This window comes from Numida meleagris, chromosome 5 (assembly GCF_002078875.1).
Source record: "Numida meleagris isolate 19003 breed g44 Domestic line chromosome 5, NumMel1.0, whole genome shotgun sequence".
Taxonomy (NCBI): domain Eukaryota; kingdom Metazoa; phylum Chordata; class Aves; order Galliformes; family Numididae; genus Numida; species Numida meleagris.
This window is the reverse complement of record NC_034413.1, coordinates 24,736,696-24,764,454: the sequence shown is the minus strand read 5'-3', so window position 1 is coordinate 24,764,454 and position 27,759 is coordinate 24,736,696. Positions and strand designations below refer to the sequence as shown.

At 37.4% G+C, this 27,759-nt stretch overlaps 2 protein-coding genes across 2 annotated transcripts in view; one reads left to right on the top strand and one right to left on the bottom strand.

Moving 5' to 3' along the window:
* Nucleotides 1–23,731, bottom strand: part of SH2D4B (SH2 domain containing 4B) — a 127,853-nt gene extending 104,122 nt beyond the window's left edge. The window contains exon 1 of the mRNA XM_021397968.1: nucleotides 23,209–23,731. The gene's annotated coding sequence lies outside the window, so the exon portion shown is untranslated. The remainder of the gene's footprint in view (nucleotides 1–23,208) is intronic.
* LOC110399372 (rap1 GTPase-GDP dissociation stimulator 1-like) lies at nucleotides 2,625–26,336 on the top strand. Its single transcript, XM_021397971.1, has 10 exons — nucleotides 2,625–7,696; nucleotides 9,507–9,635; nucleotides 10,778–10,903; nucleotides 11,784–11,927; nucleotides 15,980–16,114; nucleotides 18,812–18,937; nucleotides 22,665–22,804; nucleotides 23,725–23,851; nucleotides 24,852–24,980; nucleotides 26,197–26,336. Exons 1-10 carry the CDS (start codon nucleotides 7,414–7,416, stop codon nucleotides 26,328–26,330), a joined length of 1,473 nt encoding a protein of 490 aa, XP_021253646.1. The 5' UTR covers nucleotides 2,625–7,413; the 3' UTR covers nucleotides 26,331–26,336.

Sequence of the window (27,759 nt, the reverse complement as noted above, 5' to 3'; positions counted from 1 at the left end):
TCAGGGGATCTGAAGAGCTCACACCACATCTCATGGCTCTAACCCCACAGCAGAGACCAGATAAAACTGCTTGGATGCAGTACGTTTTCTGTGTTATTGTTTCTGCTCTGTGACCAAAAAGCCAGTTCCCACAGCAGAAGCGTGGTTCCTATGCCTCTACTCAGTAGCTGATGCACTGATCTGTGCGAATTAACTTAGCCTTTCAACTCAGAGGAAAAAAAAATAAAAGAAAAAAAACACCTTTTGTATTTCAGCCTCCAGAGACATTCAGACCCTTCAGGTTATCAGCAATAAAGCAAGATCAGTGCTTTCCAGATCAGAGCTCAAGTGCATTTTGCCCCTATGCACTCAACTACTACTAAGGCTGATCAACAGCATTCTAAATGAAAAATGTTGATTCAAGAGAATGAAGTGATTCCTCGAGAACACATTTATTCTAGCAAAACCCTCCCCAGAGATCATGAGGGCAGGCTCCTAGGGCCTGCCAGCCCAGCCAGCCTTCTTCAGCCCACTGCCAGCCACCTGGACTGCCAGCCAACATGACTGCCAGCTGGGGAAGAGGATTTGTAAAACTGAAACAAATTGTTCTCTTCTGCCTCAAGTTCCACGGTGTCAACATTCTGTTCCAGCATGGGATGAAATGAAATGTCAACAAGCCAGAATTTTCCACAGAACAGAAATACCATTTTCTGGCCATTTCTAGTCAAAATCTTCACATGTGCTGTTATTATTGCCTCTCCACAGAACATCTGTGTTTTACAGCATCTGCCTCTTAATTCCGCTTTCAGAAGCATGAACTTAAAGGCAATGAGCAAAGAGGAATCCTCCTCATGTTGATTAAACAAGTTTTGATAAATAACATACAACATGAGAAAATTCTGAGCGTGTGGGAAGAGGGCTTATTACTTAAAACTGTTACAGTTAAATATGGCCTTCTGCAAGACTTCTATAAAAACAGATTTTTAGTCAGCAGGCTGATTCTGCTGCTTATGGTACTGATTTCACAACACAATAGACAAAACGGATGGGTTATTTTTCAAGGACTTTGTCATCATGCACATGGTGTTGCTCTATTGATCTCTTCTCTGAAGGAATAACAAACAACCTGGATTTCTAATTACCATTACTCCAACCTAATGAGTGACCAGTAACACAGACTGTCCCCTGGTATTCATAAAACAACCTCTCACTTAAGATATTTAGAAAAAAGAAAAGTCAACCAAATCTCATAACTCCATTCAAAATTTAGTTGAAAATATTATTATTGCTCTAATTGGACGAGCACTAGAAATTAAATGCATTACCTCATGCTAATGAATTCTGTGTCTTGAAAAGGAGCAACTCATACCATTTAGTACATCATTTATTGTCACAGGCTCTGAGTTTATTTCATGCTGCACTATCAGCAGTTGTAGCTTCCTACTCAATAGATCCCGATTAACATGAAAGCTGACTCAACTGTCAGGTTGCTCAGGTATTACTTTATTTTGTAAGAAAACTGCATTCAATATGTACTTCATTCGTACAAAAAACTTATATTCAGCAAATTGTAGCAGCAGAACCTGACTGAAACTGAAACCAGCGATTAACGTTAATTTTTCAAGCAGATCAAATGAAATTTCCTTGTTGTACAGATATAAATTCTAAGTGTTTTTAAGTCCATTGTGTCAATAAAAAGGCAACAAACCCAGAGACATTTTTTAAAAAATATTGATCTCCTATCAATGTTATGGCTGGGTTGCCTTTTGCACACAACTTTGAAAAGGCCAAGAAAAGACAAAGAAAGATTGCTACTTTCAACTACAGCACCCTTCCAACAGACATCAATACCTACAGCCTCAGCTTCTTACTCAGAATAACAACTACAAAATATCTTCCCCACATAGATTTTTAACCTGATGAATGCAGTCCTTTTTCCTGAAGATGGCATCTTTAAAGCACAGAAAACTAAAACTGTTGTTCAGAAACAATTGCTTTTAATTAAGCCAAAAGAATTGTACTTTTCAAAGGATAACAACATTTAACAATGTTCCAATTCCCTTCCCTTTAATTTCTCCTCTTTTTTTTTTTTTTTTTAAACAGCTCAAGACAGTTCTGGCTCCTCAGAATAAGTGCATTCTGCCTATGTTAAATTCACACATTTTAATTAAGAACAAAACAAAAAGTCTTGCATTAATTAATAGGCACGTTGAGGAGACAGAAAACAGTGAACCTATCAAATATCCAAAAAAAAAAAAAAAGATGAATTATTCATCTTGCACACATAGTGAAGGATTTCCAAGCCAAGACTCACAATACATCTTTTTCAATGAAATGGTTTGTGAAGCGCTATTTTATTAAAGCTGCTTCAAAAGTAATGTCTCCTATTTTATGATGTTGGCCCACGACATCAAAGGTAGATGTTGGAGAGATGTTGAACCTTCCTCCCAGTATTTCATTACGTGTTGTTGCCATGTGACAGATGGCAGTAGAGGGGCAGTCTGACAGAGTGGCGTCTGACATGGAAGTGCGGATGAAGCAAATGTGTGGGACTGAATTCCTCCATGTGGAGAAAATTGCACCCACTGACATTTATGACACTTGCTGAACATTTCTGGAGACCAAACAGTGGATGTGAGCACAGTGAGGCAGTGGGTGGTGCATTTCAGGAGTGCTGGCAGTGGGTCACCTCCAGTGGTGCAGATTTTTATTTATTTTTTTTTAAACACAAGTACGGGACGCAGGCTTTCATTCATGGCAAGTGAACATGCATAGTTAAGGGTTGTGACTGTGTTAAAAAATAGTGTTTTGTACAATTAGAGAATTTGCTCTATCAAATAGTGTTATTGCACTCTTTGTATCTGAATTTGCATGGAGAAAAATAGGAGGCATTACTTTTGGAGCATCCAACTATAGTTTTGATAACATTTTGCATTATATTCTACAATAAGCTAACTGCTTCAGCTACTAGTTTTCCAGCATAATTTTTACATTAATTTCAGCATTTCAAGATCCTTTTATTTCCAGGGACTATTTAGAGAAATCTTCAGACTGAAAGGGCAGAAGACTGATGTAGAACAAATCACTAAACGCTAGCAAGTTGTTAGGACTGGATGCCCTAGAATTCACAAGGAATTAAAAAATGAATTGTCAAATCATTAACTGTGATGTGCAGAATGCCATTTAAATCAATTGCAGAATTACTAAGTTGGAAAGCAGCAAGAGTGGTGTGAATTTACAAAAACACAAGGAATGTGGGAATTTGAAGTACAGAAGTCTGATCTCTGCCCAAGGAAATCGTATAGTAAAGCACAAAAACTACTCAAATACAATAAAGCAGGAGAGAAACTATGACAGTTGTTCAACTTCTCTCTCTAAACATTTTTAAGGAGGTGGCATGAAGGTGAGGAGAGGAGATGCTCTTAATGCCTTTCCATTTCTACAAACCTTCCAATAAGGTCTCTCTCATTGAAGCTACCTTTGGATGTGAGAGGTAATCTGGTGAAGCCCAACAGGTAGAAAGAAGATCACTTTCACAATAGAAACAGATAATTATTTGAAGAAAATTCCACAACTATATGGAATGAAATAGAAGTTCATAAAAATGTATTAAATACACTGATATAAGTAGTAAGTATGTTTTTAAAGCCCAAGGTTGCCAGTAACAAACGGAGTTCTTGCATTGTTTTAATGTCTGCTGCTGACCACTACCAGAGAAATATATATAGCTAGTTGAACTGCAAGAGCTATGATTATTATAACAAAATATTTTGAAGTGCCAGATTTAAGTTCTCCCTCCCTCCTCCTGCCTGAAACCGCGCCAGTTATTATATATAAATTCATTTTTTCAGATACAATCTCTGTAAGCTCATGCCTGCATGAGAACTATGCGTTGTCTGAGAAGTGGAACCAGAACTTTGTCCCCATGCCGTTGAGTGAAATGAGTTATTTAAGGAGCACATCCAGGAGATGAGTTTATAGTCATCCGTAGTCACTGAAATTAACTCTCTCTCTATATATATATTTAATACTGGCTCAGCAGTTTTCCATCCCGTTCTGTTTAGAAACCCTGAGTCATCATCTGGACTACCTTGAACTCTGCGGAGATGACGCCGAAGCTGAAGAACAGATCATTACAAGTTTAAATGGGATTCTCCAGGCTCTTACTGAAGATAGCTAAGTATCACTCCTGATCACTTTAACTGTTTACTCAATATGAATGCATCCATAAGAGCTTTTTGTCTGTTGTGATAATCTGTATCACAAACAATTACCACTGGAACTATAGATCTCCCCAATATGTTTTGTTGTTTTCCTTCCTCTCAGTCTATTCTCAGAACTACCTGTGACCCAATAAAGTCACTAAAACACTTTAAGCTGCAAAGAAATTCCAAATTTAGTGTTCTACTTAATACAAAACAAGCTCTCCTAGGATTAAAATTGCAGTGATCCTATCAGAATATATGCTTAATAGAAACTGATGACTGTGAAACATTTAGCTCAGATACAGGTACAGAACACACTGACCTCCAGAACACATTTCAAGGAGTATATAGCAATTACTATGATTTTTTTAATAGATTTGGAAGAAAAATATTAAATTGCTCCAATCACTTCAATTACTTAATCTCTGAATTAGAGCAGGCATCTTAGAAAAGAAAATCCATAATTTATGTAATACAAAAAAGCTGTGACAGACTTAAAATGCAGTGAATTTGTTACTGAACATACATCAGTTTATAGCTAGTTATACTGCACAGTAATCATTATGTTGAAGACCAAAAAATGACTTCTGGAAGTAATTTTCATTTGAACAAGCACAAAGGATGATGTTCCTGCAACATTATGCAGAAGACTTATTCAAATATACAAAAAAATCCCATAAATTAGAGTAAAACAGATTTGATTCTATTTGATCACCATACTAATAACACCAGTCTCATTTTTTCTACACCTGTTTACTCCTTTTTCAGACTTCTAGGGAAAGAAAGGCTCCAGAAAATCAGAAGTAAAAAACACTGTAGATAAAATAGGCAGGAGAGAAATTACTTTTGATTTCTTTTTTCCAGCAAAGACGACAGAGGAAACTTTGTCTGTGCTTTCATTCTGACTGAAGAATCCATTCATAATCAGCTTACTAAGAATCCAAATACGAAAAACCAGCGGTATAACAACTTTTTACACTTTTCTGATCTCATCACGCCTTCCATTCTGACACAACATCAGCTCACTAATGCTGTTGCACAGAACAGAACAAAAAGATGTGACAAACCTGCTCAGCCCAAAAACCTCTTCGGTATTTCAGACATCTTATTTGCAGAGGCAAACTCAGCATTTGAGAGGATAGGAATTGGAACAGCCAAGGGGATAATTACTTGTTAATTGAAATCCATTTATTACATCCTTCACTGAAGAAAGTTGCTTTACCCGTCAGCATTCACATGGCAGCAGTGCTCCCTTCTTCCGAGCACAGGGACTTCACCAGTCGCCGTACAGCAACACACTTCACATAGCACACATCAACACCTCTCAGCTCACAGAAGGCAAGTTATAAAAATCTGAAGAATAAATATAGCAATAGCGTCTCTAAACATTTCAGAGGTATCTCAGATGACGAGATTTGAATTTTCACAGGCTTTCACAAATTATCACGGTCTTTCCTCATTAACCAGACTTCCTAAATCATTTTATTTGTGCCCAGATTAAAAGGTCTTCAGTGATATCCACAGGCTGCTCTGTACTATTGAGGATTTATTCCTCTAAGCAAGACGTGTAAACTATTTGTATATTAGTAAAAGACCACATCTGTAGTTATGACAAATGCTTGCAGTATTATTCAGCATATTTTTTATGCAAACAGGCATCCCTGCAGATATGCTCAGCATTCCAGGCCAAGAAAAGAACAGCATCCAAATTCAACAAACAAACAGATTACAAATGCTGAGAAAATCTTCATGTACCAAATAGCATTTGATTTACTAACAAATAAAGTAGATAAGATACCACGGCTATAACATAGCTTGACAGTTACAGTCATGCCAACTTTCACACACTAAGTCAGACATCAACCTCCTTTTCTGTATTTGTATGAATTCCTAAAAAGACTTAGCTCTGCTAAGAAAGTTTATTAACTTTTTACTAAATAATTATTAAGGAATTATGCTGTCATGACCTTTCCATATTATACTACTCCTTTATGTAACCATTTAAGAAGAAAACATGTCTAAAAAACCTCACTCAAGCACCCTTTATTTTTTATAAACAGAAAAATCGATAGGTGCATTATTCAATGGTCTCCCAGGGATGGCTGGTTGAAAGCAAATTAATTGACTGACTTACATCTCAAAACTACATCAGTGTGTCTGGGTTGCACAATAGTCACATTGTATGTGTAGCAGTCAAAGCAAAATAATGAGATGTACAGAAATGGCTGGCACTGCAGTTTTATACAACTAATTACTGTTTCCTGTAGACTTTCTACAATAATATAACTTCTCCCATATCTAAAGAGATGAAAGTCTGTTTGACCTAGGAAATAAATATCTGCTTTGAAAGAGAAGCAGATTAGATGGGGTCCTTTGGTAGGTTGCCACCTACAGTATCTGAAAGATTCTAATTCCTATATCAAGAAAGTTCATCAGTCATCTCATTCATCAGACAGTAAATTGTCTGGCGCGCCCAGATACTGACAACAGGGGAAAAAAAATCGATTTAATTTTTATTGCCTAGGGTCTGGGCTAAGACCTCCACCATTTAGAAAGGAATTTAAAAAGTAGTTCTTATTCTCCTTATGAGAAAATCTTTCTTTAAGGACTGCATATTTTCCAGAGATGACAAACTTGCATTTATTTGAATACCCTGGTGAGTGGTGATTAACTGCTTTAAGGACAATTAGCCATGATTTTGATGCCAAAAGTCTAAGGGAACTGAGTGCTCTAATTGCTGGTCTAATAAAAGATATTGTGCATACCTACAAAATTAATGGCTAGGCCATGCATCAGGAATAGTATCTTAATCCACGACTTCCCATGTCTTACGCAAGCATCTTCTTAGAGAAGATGAAAATGTTTTCCTCTGCTTTGCCACCCGTACTTCAATTCAGCACGAAGTAGAATAATCAGCTGGATATACACTTGCTGCAATTTAAGCAGATGAGTTTTCCCACATATTTAGACTGGGACAGACTAAGTACCTTGCTAAATCAAAACCCTGGATCCCAAAGATATCCTCTCATAACTCTACAAAACCAAGCAACATGTAAATAGTTGCAAATCTATAGCGAGTATTGTTAACACTCTTATCATTACAGAGCAGAGAACCTTCAGCCTGATCAAAGAAAGTGGGATCTTCCTAACTTTGGCAAAAATCCTGAAAAGCAATCCACGATGTGCAGTAAAAGCAGCCCAGGTGCTTTCAGAGATAGCTAAGAATGGTATGTTGTATTTTAGCATATACAATGTTACTACAAGGCATATTACAGCATGTTACCTATGCTTTTTCACTGTTTTGTTTAATGGTTACCAGTTATTGGTCTTGCAATTGCAATTGTTTTATTGGCAAAAACCACAGTCCCTCTCCTTTAACAATGCAGATGAAATGAAGAAACCGTGTATTGAAGCAGATTTGGTTCTGACCTTGATACCTTTTCTGGAAAGCACAGACCAAGAAATGCTGCTTCATGCTGGGAGGGCTATTGGTCGTATCTGTTATGATAATCGTAAGTATCTATTTCAGAGAACCCTATTTTTCCTATCTGCAAGACATTATTATGAATGACGGGCTACAATTTTTATGAGACCTGAGCATGCAATGTACTTCAACCTCCTGTTATACAGCTCACACAGCTCACATATTGCCAGGCTGATACATCTTTGTCAGACCAGAAACCGAATATTCCAGATCTTCAATCAAGGAGTAGCAGAGCTTCATATGTATCTTAATTAGCTTTGTAGAACTGCCTTGAGGCCACATCCTGAAGGTCACTGACTTCACCCAACACAATGAGTGTTTACAAGGCAAAGCATTTCTTAGAAAGTGTGTCAGAAAAAAAAACAAAACACTAAAAAGAACTAGCAATGATGTATCTACTTCTTCATTAAAGACCATTCTTTGAATAAAGAAAATCTCTGTGATGTAAAGGTTTCCATGCAGCCAGAATACCAACTAGCCTGCTGATCTAACCATTTACACTCTTTTCACTTAATTGCCACAACAGATTTTTCTAGACTTTTTTCTTTTATCTTTAATTCCTAGACTGACTAAAATATTTATTGCGTAGTGGAGCTAATACGGAGGTTCTCAGCCAGTATGTATTATCAATTTCCCTCAATCTAATTTCCCTTATCTTTCTAGTGTGGAACCATGTAGCTTTATCTAGAAAACCACGGCTATGCTTCCTGTCCTGGTGCTAAGACATACAAGCATGACAGGAACAATTCTGTATCTGGTATAGACTCTACTACCCTTCTGAAAATTAGATCAGCAATTCCCTAATTTAATTATAAATCCTACAATATCACTCAGCTGCTTTTCCTGGTGCTGGTCATACATGCTGCCATCTGAACTGCAGCCTCAGTCTCAGCAAGACACTTTTATGAAAGCAACGTCATTGCACTGTTAAGCGACCATCACTGATCAACTCTGCATTTCAGTTCTTGCCATTCTCAGAAGTGCTGTAAATTCTGTTTTTTCATTCACAACTAAAACTACAAAAACAGTTAACCATTTTTCTCAATAATTCTAGAAGTAGAAACAAGTGTTGTTAGTATATAAGAACTAGGAACAAATTAATTTCATTTTACTGTACTTCATTGACTTCCCTTGAGCTACGCTGATTTGCACTGGTCTGAGGACTTCTCTCAGCCAATGAAAAGCAGAAGATGCATAGAATTGAAGCATTTCATGACTCCCAAGATTCAGAGCAATTAAAATTGGAAAAAAAATATTGAAGAGGACTATTCTCCTAGAATACTTCAACTTATCTGTCAGTACTATTTTTTAAACAGCCCTGGTATTGGTAAAGCATCTTGTTTCACAAAAGGCTTTTTTCCGTCCAAAAAATAATTGGTACTAACAAAGTGCAGGTATGTCCCTGCCCCTCAGGATGAAGGAAGCCAAGGGATAATACAGCACAGGGCCCAACTCCCTGAGAGAAATAAGCCAATGTATGTTCCTCACTCAATTTTAGGATAGTTACCAAGTGACACATTGCTATCAAGTCCACCAGAACTCATACTAGAAGTTGGGCTACAAATCCGTATACTCATTCAATTGCCCTTACCTTTTTTTTTTTTTTTTTTTTTAAAACTACTCAGGTCCAAGTAAAACCAGGAGGCCTAGCAGAACTGTTCTGAACCAGCATTTTCCACCCACATATATTAGCCTGAACCCATGACATGAAAGCCGTATGAAATCTAGCAGTGCAAGAATGAACTGGATTATCTTGCTACAAAGCAACTCAGTTGGATCCTCTTTACTTAATTAGTTTCTATTTAACCACCTCTAACTTCTGTGCTTGCTATTACCAGGCGACCTTCAGGAAGAGCTGGTGAAGTTAGGAGTCATCCCATCACTAGTCCGAATATTGACTGATCATGCAGAGAGTGAACCACTTGTCCATGTTGACCTACTGGCCTTACGCAGTCTTGCAGACCTTGGTAAGTAAATGCTTTTGTATCTCACAGAAAAATGCCATCTTCACAGTGTCACTACCTTTCCCTGTATGTGCAGAATGCCCACAGATCTGGAAGGGTTTCTGTATTGTTTGGCCTGTTTTTTTTGTTTGTCTGTTTTTTTCTCACCCCAACAGATACATTATCAGGAATTGGTCACAGTATCCATGCTGGGAAAGTAGCTACTCTGTCCTGGAGTATCAACAACTGCTGGATTATCTCAAAATAATTAAGATTTAATAGACAGTTTTTGACCCATAAAAAAGTATAGACAGCATAACTTTACCTACTGTAAATTGACATCGTTTCAACCACTTCATATACAGAATATACTCTATTAAAAACTACTTTTATTTAATAATTAAGTGCATAAACCTTAATGAAACAGCTTAGCTTTAAATTTACACAATTTTCAAGAAAAAAGGCATCTACAGCAACTTAATCTGTGCTACCTTACATAAAGTAGTGATGGAGGAGGAAGACCAAACAGAAGTTACCTCACTTTCTATATGGTCTGACTCTACAATTTAATCTACTGCTTCCTACCTATAGCGGGAGATGCAAAGAAGAGGGTACAGTATTACACTGTCACACCATCCTCCAGCCAGGTCTTTCCTTTCTGGATCTATTATATTATTTAATTCCATATTCCATGCAAATTTGTTGTATGTCTAACAGCAAGGAGCTGGGAAACGTTTGACCTTTGTTAACATGTATCTTGCAGAAGGTTAGGTTAAATGATTCTAATCTTGCTAGGATCCTAATCAAGGAAGAAAATATACTGCCACAGCAAACTGGCATGTGGCAAGTGCCAATTTGATAAATGAAACAATCGTACTGTAGATAGATTTATAAGAGTAAGCAGAATTAAGTTAGGATTAATTTTACAGCTATTATAAATCATAGCTACAGGAATTAAACAAAAACAGCATTAAAGAAAGTGTAAAGAAGTGATGATAGAGTTCTGCTGTCTCCATGCTGTCCAAAGTGACATAAAAATCTATAAATAAAACAGAAAAGCTTTCAAAATCAAAGTAATTTCTATCACTTCTGATTTATATGAAGATACTTTTAACATTTTATCAAACGTTTAAAAACTCATAATTCTGACCTTTTCATACGCACAGATACCGCTAAGGAAGCCCTAAGCAAGACAAAGGTTGCTGAACAGCTGGTGAAACAGCTGAGAAGAACAGAGAATCATGAGAGGTTAGAAATCATCTTTGAGGTCCTTCAAGCACTTGCAGAAAATGGTAAGGCTTCTATAGGCTTGGTGGAAGGAGGAGAGAAAGGGATACCAGTGCTTAGCTTTAGATCTGAATTTGCTGTGGGATCCGACTAACGGGAATCACTAACCCCCCTTCAATGGAAATAAACCACAAGATTAAGACTTGTAAGTTTATTATCTTAACTGTTAAAAAAAATGCAGGAGTGAGTAGTCATTTCCACTCTATAAAATATGAACCATGGGAGAATATGACTTTGCAACAGAAAAACAAACTAAATTCTTTTCACTGACAGATCTTAACATAGTCTGATAGTGATAGGACAAGGAGTAACAGTTTTAAACTAAAAGAGAGGAGATTTAGATTAGATATTAGGAGATTTTTCACTCTGAGTGTGGTGAGGCCCTGGATCAGAGAAGCTGTGGGTATCCCATCCCTGGAGGCGTTTAAGACCAGGTTGGATGGGGCCCTGGGCAGCCTGATCTGGTAAGTGGTGCGGGCAACCAGCCCACAGCAGGAGGTTGGAACTGAGTGGGCTTTAAAGTCCCTTCCAACCCCAGCCATTCAATGATTCTATGATGATAAGGCATTCAAAGATATCTAGATACCTGATGAAGATTTTACATTTCATAACTCATAACTGGCAATACAGCAAATGTTAAAGATCAACCCAGAAGATTTACTCGTTCTGCCTGTGGTGTCATCCTAGCACCAAGATGTCTGTTAAAACAAAAAACAACCAACCACACAAAAAAAAACAAAAAACAAAACAAAACAAAAAAAACCCCACACCTGGAAAGAGAGTAGGGATTAGTCCCTTAAATTTAAGGATTTAGCTTCCTAGTTTGAGACACTTCAGAAATGACCCAATGACCCAACTCTTAGTTTGCTTTTCTGATACCTGCAGATGCTCTGAAAGTTCAGCTGGTGGAAGCAGGTGTGCAAGAGGTCCTGTCTGACATCCTGCTGAGGCTCCAGGGCAGTTCACAAGCTGAAGATACATGCATCGTGAAGGCCACATCAGATCTCATTGTCTCTCTGCTTCTTGGAGGTAAAACAAAAACAAACAACCCATCCATGCAGTCCAGATACATTAAAGAACATCACAAAATCCCACTGGAATAGGAGATGCCATTTGCTCATTTGCTTCCATTTCCTTAACAGGGCCACATCTGCAACAAATTCCATTCCCAGTGGAATTCTCAGACATCACCTTTTTCTTATTTATAGCAGTTGGATGCTCATGTTCCCATGCTTCCTTTCAAGCACTACCCGTGTGTTGCCTCAAGCCATCTAATGCCACTGTGACTGCCCCCATGCAGAAAACAAATGCAGGTAGAAGAATTTCAGGCCATTGCAGCTATAACCAAGGCTGGTCAGTCCACATGTAACTTGTAACACTTCACTTTCAAAACTGGCCTAATATATTGCTTTAAATTTAAAGCCAGTTGTCAGATAAAAACATTTACATGGCCTTGAGCCACTTATTTTTTCCTCATTCACTACTTCAAACCCATGTATATACTTCAAGCATTTGGATTAACAAATGTAATATAAGAATTTATTTGTAATACAGATTGTGCATCTGTGAAGTAGAAAAAAAAAATCATTCCAGACCACACGCATAGCTAACCTAGACTTTTCTTTAAATCTTTAAGGTAATTTGAGGCACACTACAAAAGGGCTAAAGACCTCTAACGGCACCTAAGTTTAGGTGTCCCTGTTATACTGGATTTTGGACAATACAGATTAGAATATAAACTTCAAGAACTGGATGCTTACACTGCACCCCACCCCTAAATCCCAAAAGAATCATCAATTAATGGTTTTAAAGGTTGTTGTCATTGTTGATAGCTGAAGTTGTCATTGCTTCAGATTTTCACCCGGATCCCTCCAAAGACAGATGGAACAATTCACTCTGGCTATCTACAAACAGAGACGTAAGATGTACTTGACATTTTCCATTTATTATGCCTCAGAAAAGTCCATACAGAAATTTTTCTAGCTAAGAGATGCGGCATTTGCTCTCAGAATGCCGGAACCTACCTCATCTCCAAACATGCAGATACAGAGTCGTGAACACTGGTTATTGCTAGTTTTACAAAAATAATGGTAAGGTTGATTGTTCTCTACCCATCACACCTAAAAAGCCATTGTCTGTGAGTAGAGGAAATAGCAATGCTATTAGATTTCATTGTTGCACATCTCAAAAAATAATTTGCTTTTCTGCAGACTGGAGTCTTGCACACTTTTAAGTAACAGAAACTCAAACAGAAACTGTTGAAATAACCTATGGAATAATCGTCAAAAATGGGGTGATCAGGGGTGCAAGCGTTCATCCTTTGTTTTGCCTAAATCACATATTAATAGAGGTGAGGCTCTGGAACTGTTTCAAAGCAAATACATTTGTTAGAAATGCACACAAAAAAAATCAAGTTAATGTTTTAGATTCTAAGCTCTTTTTGGGGAGGTGAGAGAGGATTACTCAAACACATCAGGGGAAGAAATAAAGCAATCTCAAGATAAGTCATTTTTATCTTTCATGCTTTCCTATTTTAGAGAGCTGTGAGCCTTAGTACCATGCATAGAGAAATGGAGAAACTCTTATGAAGAGACTCCTGGGAGGCATGCTGTGCTGAATCAGTCAGAGGAAAAACCCACCGTGTTTTCTGTCCATTCCTCTGCCACTGACAGTTGCTCTACTAGGTTCAAACTGGGATCAAACAAAAAGGAGCTTTTTCAATACCACTCAACTTTCTCTATTTAATTATCATAAAGGATTCCCTCAGATCTCTCTGAATGGTTAGCGAGATAGTCAGCTTTAGAAAAAAGCCATGACTACCATACATGTCTCTCCCTACCTCTCCCCGACATCCTTCCTACACTTCCTTTCTTTGTGGTCTCTGACTTAGCTCTGAATCAGCCACTGTGCGTCGCTATGAAGGCCACAGAAATGCCCTCTGTGCCTTTAAACCTGCTTTCTTCCACTTACTCAGCTGAATGGCTTGCTTTTCTCACTCCCTCTTCCCCCTCAATCTCTCCCACAACCCCATTAGCTATTTCTTGTGGAAAAAGTGAATAATCCTTTTCAGATCCCAGTTTGTGCCACTGGTATATGCACAGCTTTAATCTATGAAAAGAAATCCCACGGAAACCTGATCTCAGCATCAAATGACTTCTAAGGCAGTGAAAAATGACACCTTTCACAGCTATGAAGGTGGCTGTTCCTAACAATTTCAGCCATGAGCCACTAAATTCTGCTGCTATCCAAGCAAAAATCCATAGGAGAGAGAACCAGTTTGGAGCTCCGCAACAATCAAAGCAAGGCAGTCACTACTGGGTTCTTCCTATTTGGACTTCACTAAAACTGGAAAAAGATGCTCTGCTACTCTTTGGTTTGAAAGGTTGGGGGAGGAGAAAAATTAAGTTCAGTGAAGGTTAGTCTGCATGGAGGTGAAAGCATTTTGCCTGCAGAATTCTGTCAGCCTAAAACAGTCTATTTTCAGAGAACTTATTCCTAAAGAGGGCTAGGAAACTTTTCTCTTATACTATAACCTCCAAAAATTAGGGCCAGGCAAGAGAACACGTTTGAAGAATGAATCACAAGTAAAAACATCATCTTTCACAGAATGTAGGCATGTAACAGTTATAAAAAATCTTTTTCGCATGAGTAAAATTTGAAGTATTTCTGACTAACAGTTTACTCATGAAAATATCTATTTATACTCAAAATATTTTAGATTCTTATTTAACATACGTGGAAATTCAGGGAGAAAAGCATGCCATTAACTGAAATGCAACAGCAGTAAAAATGCTAAAAGAATAGCGGTGTTGGTTCAAAAGAGAACATGGAATAGCTTCTACTACTTTGGGGTAGCAATAGCATTCAGACCAGCACCAGTGTTAAAAACTAATACATATGGCCATTTAAGTAGTATACACAAAAAAATGAGAACTTTGCGTATCTTAGGCATGCAGCTAGCACCATAAGAATCAGCTAAAGCTACTTCTGGCCAAATACGTACTTAGACTGCATAGCTCCATAGGTAATTCTTCACCCCACATGAAAACATGATCTTCCTGAATAGCACACACAATTTTTGCCATCTCCTAACAAAAAGTATTCATACAGTAAGAACACAGCAATAAAAGAATGTTGACTGGTGTCAAGAAGATCCTTCACTTGCAATGCAATTAACTACACAGAATAATAAAATACAGAAAAATATTTGCCAAATGGCATCTTCAAAACACTTTGTTCAGGAAAGATGTGGAGGGTAACAATTTCCTTCAGCTATTTAAGAGAACACAATCACATTTCCTATCAAAGGGAGCTAAGGAACTTCTGATAACTAAAGGGCTGTCATCTTTGCAGAAAGAGTTCTCAAAGAAAAGGAGACAATACAGACATACAGGTACTCACAAAGTATTGTGGAGCACGTACTGTGCAAAATCATTGTTCTTTGGAAAGTACAAATCCACTCTTTCACCAGCTTTGAACAGATAAGTACTCTCTAAATCAAGAGATTCTTCTAGTTTCAAGAGTACAACAAAGACTTATTTCAGAAAGTGTGTTTCTCAGAACAGATAAAAAAATCTAATGATCTTACCAAATAAAAGGAGTAGTAGTACAAAACTAGTAATCAGACTAACCACTGCTGGATAAGATAGCTAGTATCACAACACTCTCTTAAACCAGTAGAATAGCAAAACTGGAGTATTAAAGCTATCTTGCAGAGAAATGGAAAATGCTAGAATTCCACCATGTATATACAGTAGAAAGTAAAGCAGTACTGGAGGAAGAAACTGACTGGAAAAGATATGGCTTTTAATCTGACAGCGACTGGCTCTAGAAAGTGTTCTCAAGCCATGTCTTACTAGGGGGTGCATCTCAGCATCAGTTCACAGGCAGCTTATGTCCTCTTTTCTCTCTAAAGAGTTGAAGCTTGTAAAAACTAATGCAAAAGCTTCCGTCTCAACCTTTTCAAAACATTAGAAGAGCCCAGGCAAAGTCTCCCTGAATTCTCAATTCAGATTACTAAATTTCTATCACTGCTTCTCATCTCCTCTCACCCATGTGCTTGGCTTCTCCTCTTTCTTTAGATGGCAACTGTGTACGAATGGTACAGGTGGGAGTCATACATCAGCTTCTGGATCTTTTGGAGAAACATGTGGAGAGTGAAGACATCTCTGTTCAACATGCTGCACTCAGTGCACTTCGAAACCTTGCTATCCCAGGTACAGAGTTTGAAGACAACCGATTTACTGTGATTCTTTGTAAAGCTGGGTCATTTAATGGAGATCTGTGCAGTTCTGCCCAAGTCACCAATTCTGGTCCAATGTGTTTTGAGGGGCAATTGAGTTTTTTGCCCCCTGCAGTAACATCTTACATAATTCATCAGGACTTTCCAGATATACAAGGGATCTAAATATAATACAGTCTGATCTCATTGCCAGCTTCTAAAGTGTTTTCATATTAAAAGCATACAGTAGTTTAAGACAAAAAAGCGTAACAACACTTACAGCTTAAAATACATAACATGGGGTGAAGTTACCTCACCACACCTGGTAGATTTATTATTAAAAATTTCCTCTTCTATAAAGCCCATATTCATTGCAAATTTTGCCTGTGTAAGAGTTTTAAAACTCTACTCTCATGATCTTCAATAAATCCACCAGAAAATTTTGTGTTACTTCTAATCTCAAATCTACTGCTTCTACAACAAAGTACAATTCAGACCAAAAACATTTTACTAGAGACTTAACAGTACAGCACTCAGCACCACACTTCTTATACTGCTGCAGAGTACTTCTCAGAAGAACAAGACACCAACATCATTTTCTGAAAATAAAAGCATGGAGTTGTCTGCCAATTTTAGTGCGTAAACTAGCCAGCATACTTAGATTAGTAGACATTTCTATAGTCATTGCTTTGAATAAATAAGAGCCCCACAACATACTACTTGCTAGTTGACTTTCACTGCTACCTTTCATATCATGATATACCTTTGTTTCTTCCCTCAGATACCTCTTCAGAGCTTCACCTATTTATTTCAACCTGGTTTTGATATACTCCCAAGTAGCTTAGTTTGGCCTCTAGTATTATTACACTCTGCATCACAATAGCCAGCCATGTCTACCTATTCATATAATAATATATGATAATATATAATAATATTTATTATACTAAACATATTTTACACTATAACCCCTTCACTACTTCTGTGCATAGTCCTCTGTAAAGAGATTTCCTACCACTGTCCCTATTAGTAGACAAAGGCCTGTGCAACTGCTATTTGATGCTAAAAAAAAAAGCATGCAGAGATTTCTACCATGAATGCAGGCTATCTCACATGATAAGCAGCCTGGCTCTATGTACATATGCATACATGTGTTTATGTTAAGCCCATGTATTCCTTGGGAGTGTTTTAATAAAGAAATGAACACAACTGATCTTGCAAAGAGTCTAAGATCGAAACCTCCCAAAAAACAGAGATGCAACCTACAAATTCACTTCTATATTGCTGCTTGCTACATATAGTACCATTAGATCTTACTATTCTCCTCAGCTGGACTTTGAATTATAAAACAATGGATCAGTAAGGAGTCCATCTTGGTTATCCGTTCTGCTCAATACTTACTACACACTCTCTCTGATCTTTCAGATTGTTTCTTTCACAGAATTGGTGAGATTTGGTGGAAAAAAAAAAAAAGAAATCTGTAGGCACAACTAATGATTTCTATGTATGCATGAACAACCAGTTACAAAAACAGAAGTATTTAAAGAAGACAAGCCAACAAAACAGAATGGGCATTAAATTAGCTGTAATGTAGTCAGTGCATAACACTTAAATCTTCAAATGCTATTGCCAGACCACTCCTCCTCATCACCTCTTGAAAAAAAAAAAAATCAGAGCATTGAAGCTATCAGACATTTCTCCACAAGATTACATCACTTTCAGCAATACACAAACTCCATCACATTCAAAACTATGCGATCTACTACCTGGAAAAAAAAAAAAGCCCAAGCACAAACCCAAGCAAATCACAAAATAAAAATGAATTTAAATCAACATTTGTGTACGTGTACAGGGAAAGTCTTATGTTAATTCAGATAGCGATCTTAACACTATTAAAAAATGTCATTGTGCTCTAGCAATTGGAATCAGTTTACCACTGAAAAATAAAGGCTGCTAAGAACAAGTTATTTAAGTGTCTGCTTCTCAGTTTGCCCAGCAGAAAGGACAGATAGAACACAAATCTTCCTGATTTCACTGTCACCTACACCTCCTGAAAGGCATGCATAAGATTGGAGGAAAATTGCTCTGGAGGAAGCAGCTTAGGTAGCACAGTTAAGCAGCATTAGGACTCTTTCCAGACAAGCTTCTGATTATTACCAGGGATTACTGCACTAACAAGGAGCAAAGAAAAGATTTAAGAGAGGAAAGCAAAGAAACAAAGGCACAAACAGAGGACCAGTAAGCTCAAATAAAAGAAGCATCATGCTCAGGAAATAAGGTTGTGCAAGTAATTTCTGCCACTCAGTTCAGTTAAGATAAGCAAGAACAGGAAAAGCCTTAATCACGTGAGCAGGCGAGTGGATAGATAATCTATGACAAGAAAAACAAAGAGAAATAAGAGTACTGTTTATCCTCTGTTATTTACTGTATTCTAGGCAGGGTTGAGAATAAAAGACCGAAAGTCTTCTAACAGCAATTTCTTGAAAGCTTTTAGCTCAGAACATGGACCTAAATAGTTGGTCCGCCCTGATCTTATCTCCAACTTTTCTACCAAGTTGGACCTTTCAGCAAAAAGCATAATGGAATGCTAGATTCAGAACAATGATTATATTATGTCATAACTGTATTTTCAGATGTTTGTGTAACTACTGAACTTCCCATTAATTCCTTTTTATTCACCAATTCCATTTTCCAGTTGTCAACAAGGTTCAAATGCTGGAGAAAGGTGTGGCAGAACGGATTCAGGCGCTCCTACGGTCAGAGATGCCTCCTGTGCAGTTTAAACTTCTTGAAACATTACGAATGTTAGCAGATGGCCAAGGTAGGGAACTACTAATGTTTACTGATGTCAGCTATACATTCTTCTCCTTTCCTTGTCGCAGAAGGGCATGTGCAGGGAAAAGGACAGGCTCAGCATCCAGTTAACGTAATTCCACTGCCTCTGGTGAGGTTCCCACAGAAACCATTGTGCAGGGCTGCAAAAGCCTTCCCACACCACTCAGCCAACCTCAATAAATGTGGAACATATCAAATACAACAATCTGTAGTACTCAGTGAGAAATACAAAAGGCCTCAAGGAAAACGTTTTCTACTGAAGATACATCAACAAAGCATGAGTACAATGGAAAAAGATTTATGACGACTGAGAAGCAAATGAATAGAAGAATTGGACAATATAAAGGAGTTGAGGTTAGGAGAAATGAGTTTCTACCACCAGTAACCCAGTCTCCCTCTATATATATTCCCAGGTTAGTCTTGGTAAGGCTCCAGTGTTGAAAGTATGGGATTATCTGCTTGCACTTCACATCATTTTGCTTTACACTGAGATGAGCATGCAAAGGCAACAACATTCACTGAATGCTTCTCAAAAATGTAACTATATGCAAAGTGCACAATTTAGGCACTAAACCTCACAATTACGTTAAGATTACTACAATCTCCTAACCTTTAGATTTATTCCATTTCTTAGCAGAACATACTCATATATAAAAACAAGTTGCTGCAGCTTTTTGTAATAAGAGTACAATAGTTGCCTGATGTCAGCAGAGCAGCTGCTCTAGAACACTAATCAATTTAGTTATCAAGATTAGATCTAGCACTCATTAGTTTGCGCTGATTCCAGCCCTTTTAAAAAGCTGCTTCCACTTAGATTTCAACATATATGCAAAATATACAGGAGCTCAGCCTCCTCTCAGGTTTTGAAGGAAGTCATTAAAACGTCATTTCTGAAGTTATATCTTGATTGTGAGAGGGGAGACCATTTATCTTTTTAAATTGAGTCATTAAAATAATGTACATCTACGTTATTAAACACTATATTATTTATTTTTTTAAGCTTAACACTATTTACAAGCCCTAATAAGAAATCAAAATTTGGCACAAAAATTCTGAATCTGAAACAGTACAGATATCACAACACTGAGTAGAAAAAAGATACAGAAGATTATTCACTGCTTACCCTTTTATGCCTATGAGCATGCACTCCTCCCACCTTTAATTACTTTCTATTTTGTTTACCCAAGAGCTAACATTGCCCTTAATTAACTCAGTCTGAGACTCTTATGAATACGCATCTACTAACAAGTCCACGCTAAATTAGTTAATTGCCTTATCTAAGGTAAATTAATTACTCTGACAATCATTGGGCATGCTGAGGCCTACAAAACAGAATAAAAAAGGGAGGTTTCTTTCCAACTATAGAAAAACGCATAGAAAAATGCACTTAAATGTGCCAGCTTTGTTACACTAAAAAGAACACAGCAATAATCTTTGCTTCAGAGCTACAGAAGAATTTGTACACTTCACTACATGTTCAAAGGACTAACAGCTCAAATTAAAGTTCAGTTATAAGCACAATTTACTGAAATTTGGCATTTTGCAAGCTAAGAGGTCCTTCTGTTCCTGTTAACGATGACTAATTGGTTTTTGTCTCAAAGAGATCCATCTCTGGTAGACATCAGGAAATCCCTGACAAACTGGGTCAAGACCCCTTCTTTGAACAAACCTCTTAAACCAGTTTCCTTTGCCACCCTCTTACCTTTGTCAGCTTTCTCAACTAAACTGGATTACTACGATCTCCTCAGACTAACATGTTACATCTGACCTAGAAACAAAGCCTTTCTATTACAGGAGTTTACCATACAATATGCCACTTACCTCAAAACAAACACAGGGGGAATGGGGAAACCTCAGAATGACCAAAACGAAGTCAAATATAAAACCCCTCAATTACAAGCAATAACCTCAGACTCTTAAATTTGAACCATAATCTATAACCACAATGTGTTCTTGAAAATAGAATACATCAAATGTGAGCATCGGTCCTATGGCTAGTCTTGCCTCTCAGTTCCTACTTCCAGTAACCAGTTAGAAATGCCTTATATTTATACCTTCAGTTCATGAGCAACTGGAACATAGTAAAGTAGTGGTTTGGCAGTTTACAAAAACTATTCTGTTCTCAAACCCAAATGAGTGATCACTCAATTCCTACAAAAGTACAACTTAACTTATGCATGAGAGCTGCTTCGAAAATAATGCCTTGTTGGGTTGTTTTTGTTTGTTTTAATTATGTTGGCCCATGACATCAGAGGCAGATGTTAGTGGTATGGCAGTAGAAGTTGAACCTTACCACCAGTACTGCGTTACATATTGTTGCCTTGTGACAGCTGGCAGGAAAGGGGCAGTCTGACATAAAAGAATCTGACATGGAAGCACAGATGAAACAAAGGCGTGTAATTGAATTCCTCCATGCAGGAAAAAATGGTACCCACTGACATTCATCAATGCTTGCTCAACATTTATGGAGTCCAAACAGCAGATGCTAGCACAATGAGGCAGTGAGCAGTGCATTTCAGCAGTGACGACGGCAGGTCACCTCTGCTGATGCAGATTGTTACAAGTACAGCCGACAGGATCTTGTTCATCTCTAGTGAAAATGCATAGCTAATGGTGGTGACTACATTAGAAAATAGTGTTTTGTAGCAGAGAAATTTCTCTAGCCAACACTGTTATTCTGCTCTTTGTATCTGTTGTAGTTTCCATAGAAATAAATGGGAGGCACTACTTCAGAGCAACCTACATACATTACAATTCTTTTCTTACTATTCTACCCTTACATCTACATTTTCCTTTTCTTCAGAAATCATTTTTCCCCACTTAGTCCCTTTTGAGCCATAGCACTTGAAAGATGTGTATTAAACTACAGCAAGACTCAAGTGGAACCACATTAGACTGATGCAATACTGAAATAGCATTTTCAACTTTTTCTACTGAATTTGAAGAGCTTGGGGTTTAGTTTCCTTTATTGGCACAAGTCTTCAACCACAGTATCTCATCCATTTCACTTATAAAAGCTTACCCAGTAGTTTTTTCCAAGCGTCAATCATACAGATTAATACTTCAGGGAAGTCCTGAGATACCATTGCTGAATCACAGGGAAAAGTATATTAATAAAGTTCCTCCCAACTTACGGCAAATTTTAGTGACATCTAATACACAGTTCAACATATTTTTGACTTGAGTGTAATTACAGACTGCTGTAATGCTGTACTAAGCCTTGGATTTTCCATACGATACCAACAGTAATTATTACCACTACTAAGAACAATGAAATGGCAAGAATAGGTTCCAAAGAGCTTATGCTGACATTCACACATGGCTTAAAGAGCAAATGCTACATAAAGGGATAAATAAATGATATATAAAGGGATAAATGCTAAAAAAGGGAAAGGGACAGCCCTCACATGAAGTTTTCAATACAGCAACATAAGATTTGCTTTAAAGATCTGAAATTATTCATTTTAAGCCCTGCTTCAGTAGCCTACGAAAAGGTTAGCTTTACAAGAACAACTTGAGTTGTCTTTTTACCTCCAAGAAGTGTCCTGAAACGACTAACATTCCACAGGCAAAGATGCCCAAGATCATTCAAGCTGCTATAGTTACAGCTTAGACCACAAGATGGAGCTCAGTATCCTTTGTTAATTTTACAGTCGTATTTGTGTGACTAAACTGAGATTTTAAATGTCTGCTGCTGGTGCTTTTCTCTTCAGCTGATGCAGCTGAAATCTTGGGCCAAGACCCCATGCTGCTCAACCGACTGGTGCAGTGGTGCGATGTCAATGACCACACCGACGTTTCTGGAGAAGCAAATCGGCTCCTAGCATCAATCTTGCGTCACAACAGATCCCAAGTATGAGTTATTGGTCTCATATGTTTTGACCTTGTCGTTCTTAAATTTTTTAAAGCTTGTCCATATAGCTAAAGGTAAAATGTTAAATGGTACATACAGCTATATAATTAAAAAACATAATTTTTTTTTGTTAAAAATATCTCTAGTCGGCATCAGTACCAACTGGAAAGACAGAAGCAAAAAAGGGATGCACTGCATAGTTAGAAATCACACAAACAAGCAACATGGTAATGACTGTCACTTACTGACTTCTACCCTGCTCAAATTAAGGCTTGACAAATGGAAGTTGGTGAAGCTTTTCTATTTCCATGAACCAATTAGTTTCAAATATCTATTCAAATGGTAAAGATAGCTCTGTCCTGCATGTCAATCTTTCACAAGTTCCAGAGAGCTTACTTATCTACCTATTGATGGATGAATCCAGTGTGAGTTGTATCTGCTGGCAAATTAGAACAAGCTTCTCTTTCTTGTAAATCATGGTATTATGCACAGACATCCAACTGTGCTTTACTTTGAAGCTGTGGGAAAAAAAAAAAGAAAAAACAAGTAGAGACTATCCACATAGGCTTTGAGAGTAAAACTAAACTGAACGAAACCTGAACAAAAAAAAAGTAATAGATTGAAAATGAAACTCTTTGAGACCATGCAAAGATACCTATGCACACACATCCTCTCTACATACTTATAAGTACCAGCATTTCAAGTCAATTAGAACAGCCTTAAACAGACATGCACAACTAGTGCCGAAGAATTCTCTAATCTTATGATACATTCACTTTAAATACCATCAGCTTGTACTGCAGCAGGGAGATCATTTCCATGTATTTGGAGACTGAAGAGTGCAATTTTACTTCCCTTTCTATTCTACCCTATTCATGGCTCCAGTTTCCATCTGTGTCCTTTCACCTTTGCTCTAACAGGAAGTGGTCAAAGCAGTGCAGGAGGCACAAGGAGTGAAGCACCTAGTTTCCATGACAAGGAGTGAACACGCTGCCATGCAGAACGAGGCTCTGAACGCCCTGGCAATAGCATCTGCTATTGATTTAGGTATTTTTCTCCTAAAAGTATTAATCTGTGCAGAATCCTCATATTATTAAGCAACATTCATGCTTTAAATTTTACTTGCAAGTAAAAGTATGAATGTCTAGAGTTAGCTCATCAGATAAAGGAGGTTATCCGCCTAGAAAATGACAGAAAGAACAGAATTCAGGAATTATCAATTTTTTTTTTCTTTTTCTCTTAAGATAGATCCAAACAGTCAAATAATCAGGTTATCTGGACAGGCACAATCTATTGATTATCATACCATGTTAAAAACCCTACAGAAAGAAATGAAGAATACAGAAAACAATGAGAAAAGGTGTAAATGAAGACAGTTACACAGGGGCTAGTTATGGACTTGAATGATGACTGAAGACTACAAAAGGATGAAAATCTTCCTAAGACAGTCATCTGAATGCAGGAGTACAGGAAAAGCACAGACAAAAAGGCTTTGCAGAATCTGAAAATGAAAAATTATAAAACTATAAATGCTGTAACTACTGTTAACAAGCTAAATTTTTAGAGACTGAGTACAGTATCTTTTCAGGTTTATCCTGTATGATTGATCATATTTGAAAAATTGGTCTCAGTTTATGAGAAAAAAACACAAATCTACATGTATCAGAAGAAACTTAAGGCCAACTAACTTTGGCATTTTCTATACCAACAAGAAAAGCAAGACAGTTAAGAGTCCACTTTAATGCTTAGTCTATCACTAAGCATCTCAGACTCGCATGGACAACACAAATTTAATATATTACGATGTTATCTTATAGCATCTATAGTGTAAAGTTTCCATCTTCCAGAATGATGCCAACAAAAAAAATTCTACAGATCATACACAAATTTCTCGTTACATAGAATATGCTAAAGACATCCTTGTTTATATAACTGCTTTTAAATGAAGCCAGTAAGGAATTTCATTTTTAAGAAAAAGCAAGCATCTTCACATTCTATCATCTTCTTTTTCCATAACAGCTCAGGTACTTCATTACCTCTTTTTCAGAAACCCTTGAAGAATCTTTTAAGGAATTGCAGCTAGTACAAAGCTTACACAAACTTCTACAAGATGATAACACAAGTGCTGAGGTGAAATATAATTCAATGGATCTTTTGTGCAGTCTTCTTAATTCAGGTAACTTCATTTTAAGTACTCGTGATGCAAGGATGGATGTTTGTGATGAAAATAAGTACTTGCCATTTCTGAAATTACTGTCCTTGTGATGTTGCAATCAGTGAACAGTAAAGGATAAAGAGGTTCATTCTTTACTGATCACTAAAAATCCCACTCATGTGGTTTTATTTCATGACAAACTGATTAACTATTAGTTAAGCTAATAAAAAAAGCTTTATTCCACTGCTAATGGCATATTCAAGTCCCGAATAAGCAAAAACAGAGCCTCAGAATAAATTCATCAGGCACCAATATCTGGCAGTCTCAGACTCTGCCTATACCATAGCATTTTGGTGTTCAAAGAATGATGGAGTTTGCATCACTTTCCACAGGCCAACCTACATTTATTCTGCCAAAACTGCAGGCAAACCAGAGGCTGAGATAAAACAGCAGCTTTATATCAGTACTAGATTAAACGTATAGCAAATTTTGGTAAAACAAATGAAGGATATGATTTCAGTTTCTCTCTATCCGTGGTCAGGGAAGATTTAAAAGGTTTCCAAGCAAGATGAGACTGATCCTGGAAGCATGGTGTCAACTGAAAACAATCATCTTGAAACCAAGAGTCTAAAGATCTCTTGCCACAACTCACTATGTCCCTATGCATAAGTTATGGAAACTGAAAGCAATGACTGCGCTTAGGCAAAGATCTTCCACAAGATGAGCTGCATTTGAAGTCCTAGCATTGCCCAATATTTGGCAAAAAAAAACCCAACCCTAAAGCGTATCCTGTATTTCATTTTCAAAATACTTTTCTGCTGTTTAACTAGTTCTTGGAAGACAAACTGAAGAGAAATTCTTAGCAAGTCCAATACTTTCAAAGGGTAAAAGGACACCTATTGAGAGGAACATATTCAATTAATATTAGGAAAATCTGTTTTCCGTGAAGGTGGTCAAACACCTTCCTAGTAAGGTGGCTGATGCCCTGTGCCTGTCTGTGTTAAAGAATCATTTTGACAATGCCCTAAGTAATAGTATGCCTTAACTTTTGGTTAGCCTTGAAGTGGTCAGGCAATTGGACTTGATCATCTTTGAATGTCCCTTTCAAGTGAATAATTATATGCTAAAGCAGCTCATTTTAAAAAGCAAATACTCCAAATGCATGTATTGCAATAGTTTCTGGGAATCACTATGCAATGGCACATCACTATAAGTTAGCATTTGATCTCCCATTCAGGCGATCTGAGACAAGAAATAGAAGAAAACAAGATTAAAGAAACACTTGAACAGCTCTGCAGTCACAGCAACGCAGATGTGGTCAAGGAAGCTCTCATAACACTGCAGATTTTGAAAGGAGAGTCATCCTACTAGCCCCCTTCCCCTACACAGCAATCCTGTGCTGCTGCTGAAGCAAATGCAATAAAATGCCAGCTCTGCCAGTGCTACCTTGCATTTGTCATGCTGCTGCACCAATGCTATTAAAGACCAGGTACAACTCCTGCTTTTAAAACTACACATACAAAGATTTGGCCTAAAGATACCTCTATTACTGCTGTTCTTCACTGAGCTACCAACACACACAGTAGGAATAAATTCTGTCAAGCAAGTATCTTTGAAAACATTATGAGAAAGCCAATAGGCAACGACCATCTCTGTAACTTAAGCTGCTTTATTTCTCAAATCAGCATATCACAATTTTTATTTTTTTTTAAGTATTTCAAAACCACTGTGATTTGAAAATTATAAAAATCTAAAGCTTGGATCACGCAACCCAAAACCATAGAGCTTTAGTTTAGATGTGAGCCATTGATTAAACAGAGCAATGGGCTAATTGGTACCAATTCAGCTCCTGCACATTGTGAATAAAATTGTGTACTCTGCTGTTAACTGGAAATCTCACAACTGCCCACAAAGCTGTACCTTCAAACCAACTCCCTCTCCACTTCCTCCTTTTAATTTCTGCTTTAGAAATCATCTGAATTTTTACCTGCTAATATTACAAGCTGTATAGCTAAGCACTTGAGGTTGCAATGTCATCCTATGTTCAGAGATACAGCTATCATAAACTGGAATGATATGCAGTCCATACAGTACTTGGACAAGATACAAATTTAAGCCAGTTAGTTGTGACACGTGGGCAGGGGTGAAGATCTGAAGGTGACTGGCATTTCCGTAAGGCATCTCCAGTAAAAGAAGCTGAGCTCAACTATAAATAATTAACAACGATACTACAACAAGTATCTGAGTATTTCTGTAATAATTGTTCATGCTTAATAATAATGAAGAAATTGTAAGAATAAGATCTACGTCATGACTTGTTCTTATGGGAACTTTCTGAAATACTTGCAAGCAGGTTGCAGTCACATTGCCAAGTTCCAGGTGACCAAATTCAAAACACTCTAGAGGTAGATACTGAAAAGCCAGGGAACAACTTTTTTAATCCAGCAGTAAGAGTCACTGAGAAAAAATACAAAACTATTGACCTTTAAGTTATAATAAAGCAAGGAATATTTAGAAGTCCATGAGGCCTCCTGTACTCAAACTGTTTGAGTATAATTAGCCTGTACCTACAAGCAAACATTAGAACTTCTGTTCCTGCAAAAGCTTTCACACTTGCAGAACTCACTACCGCTATTTAGCCTACTACATTTGTAACTGATCTATGCCACCAGATGCCACTTTCATCAGTACTAAGAAAGGGAACTTCACAAAACCACTCCAGACAAGTCACTTGGTAACACAAATAGTTTTTGACTACAAAGTAAGAAATGGAAAGAAGATCTGAACAGTGTACAGTTTT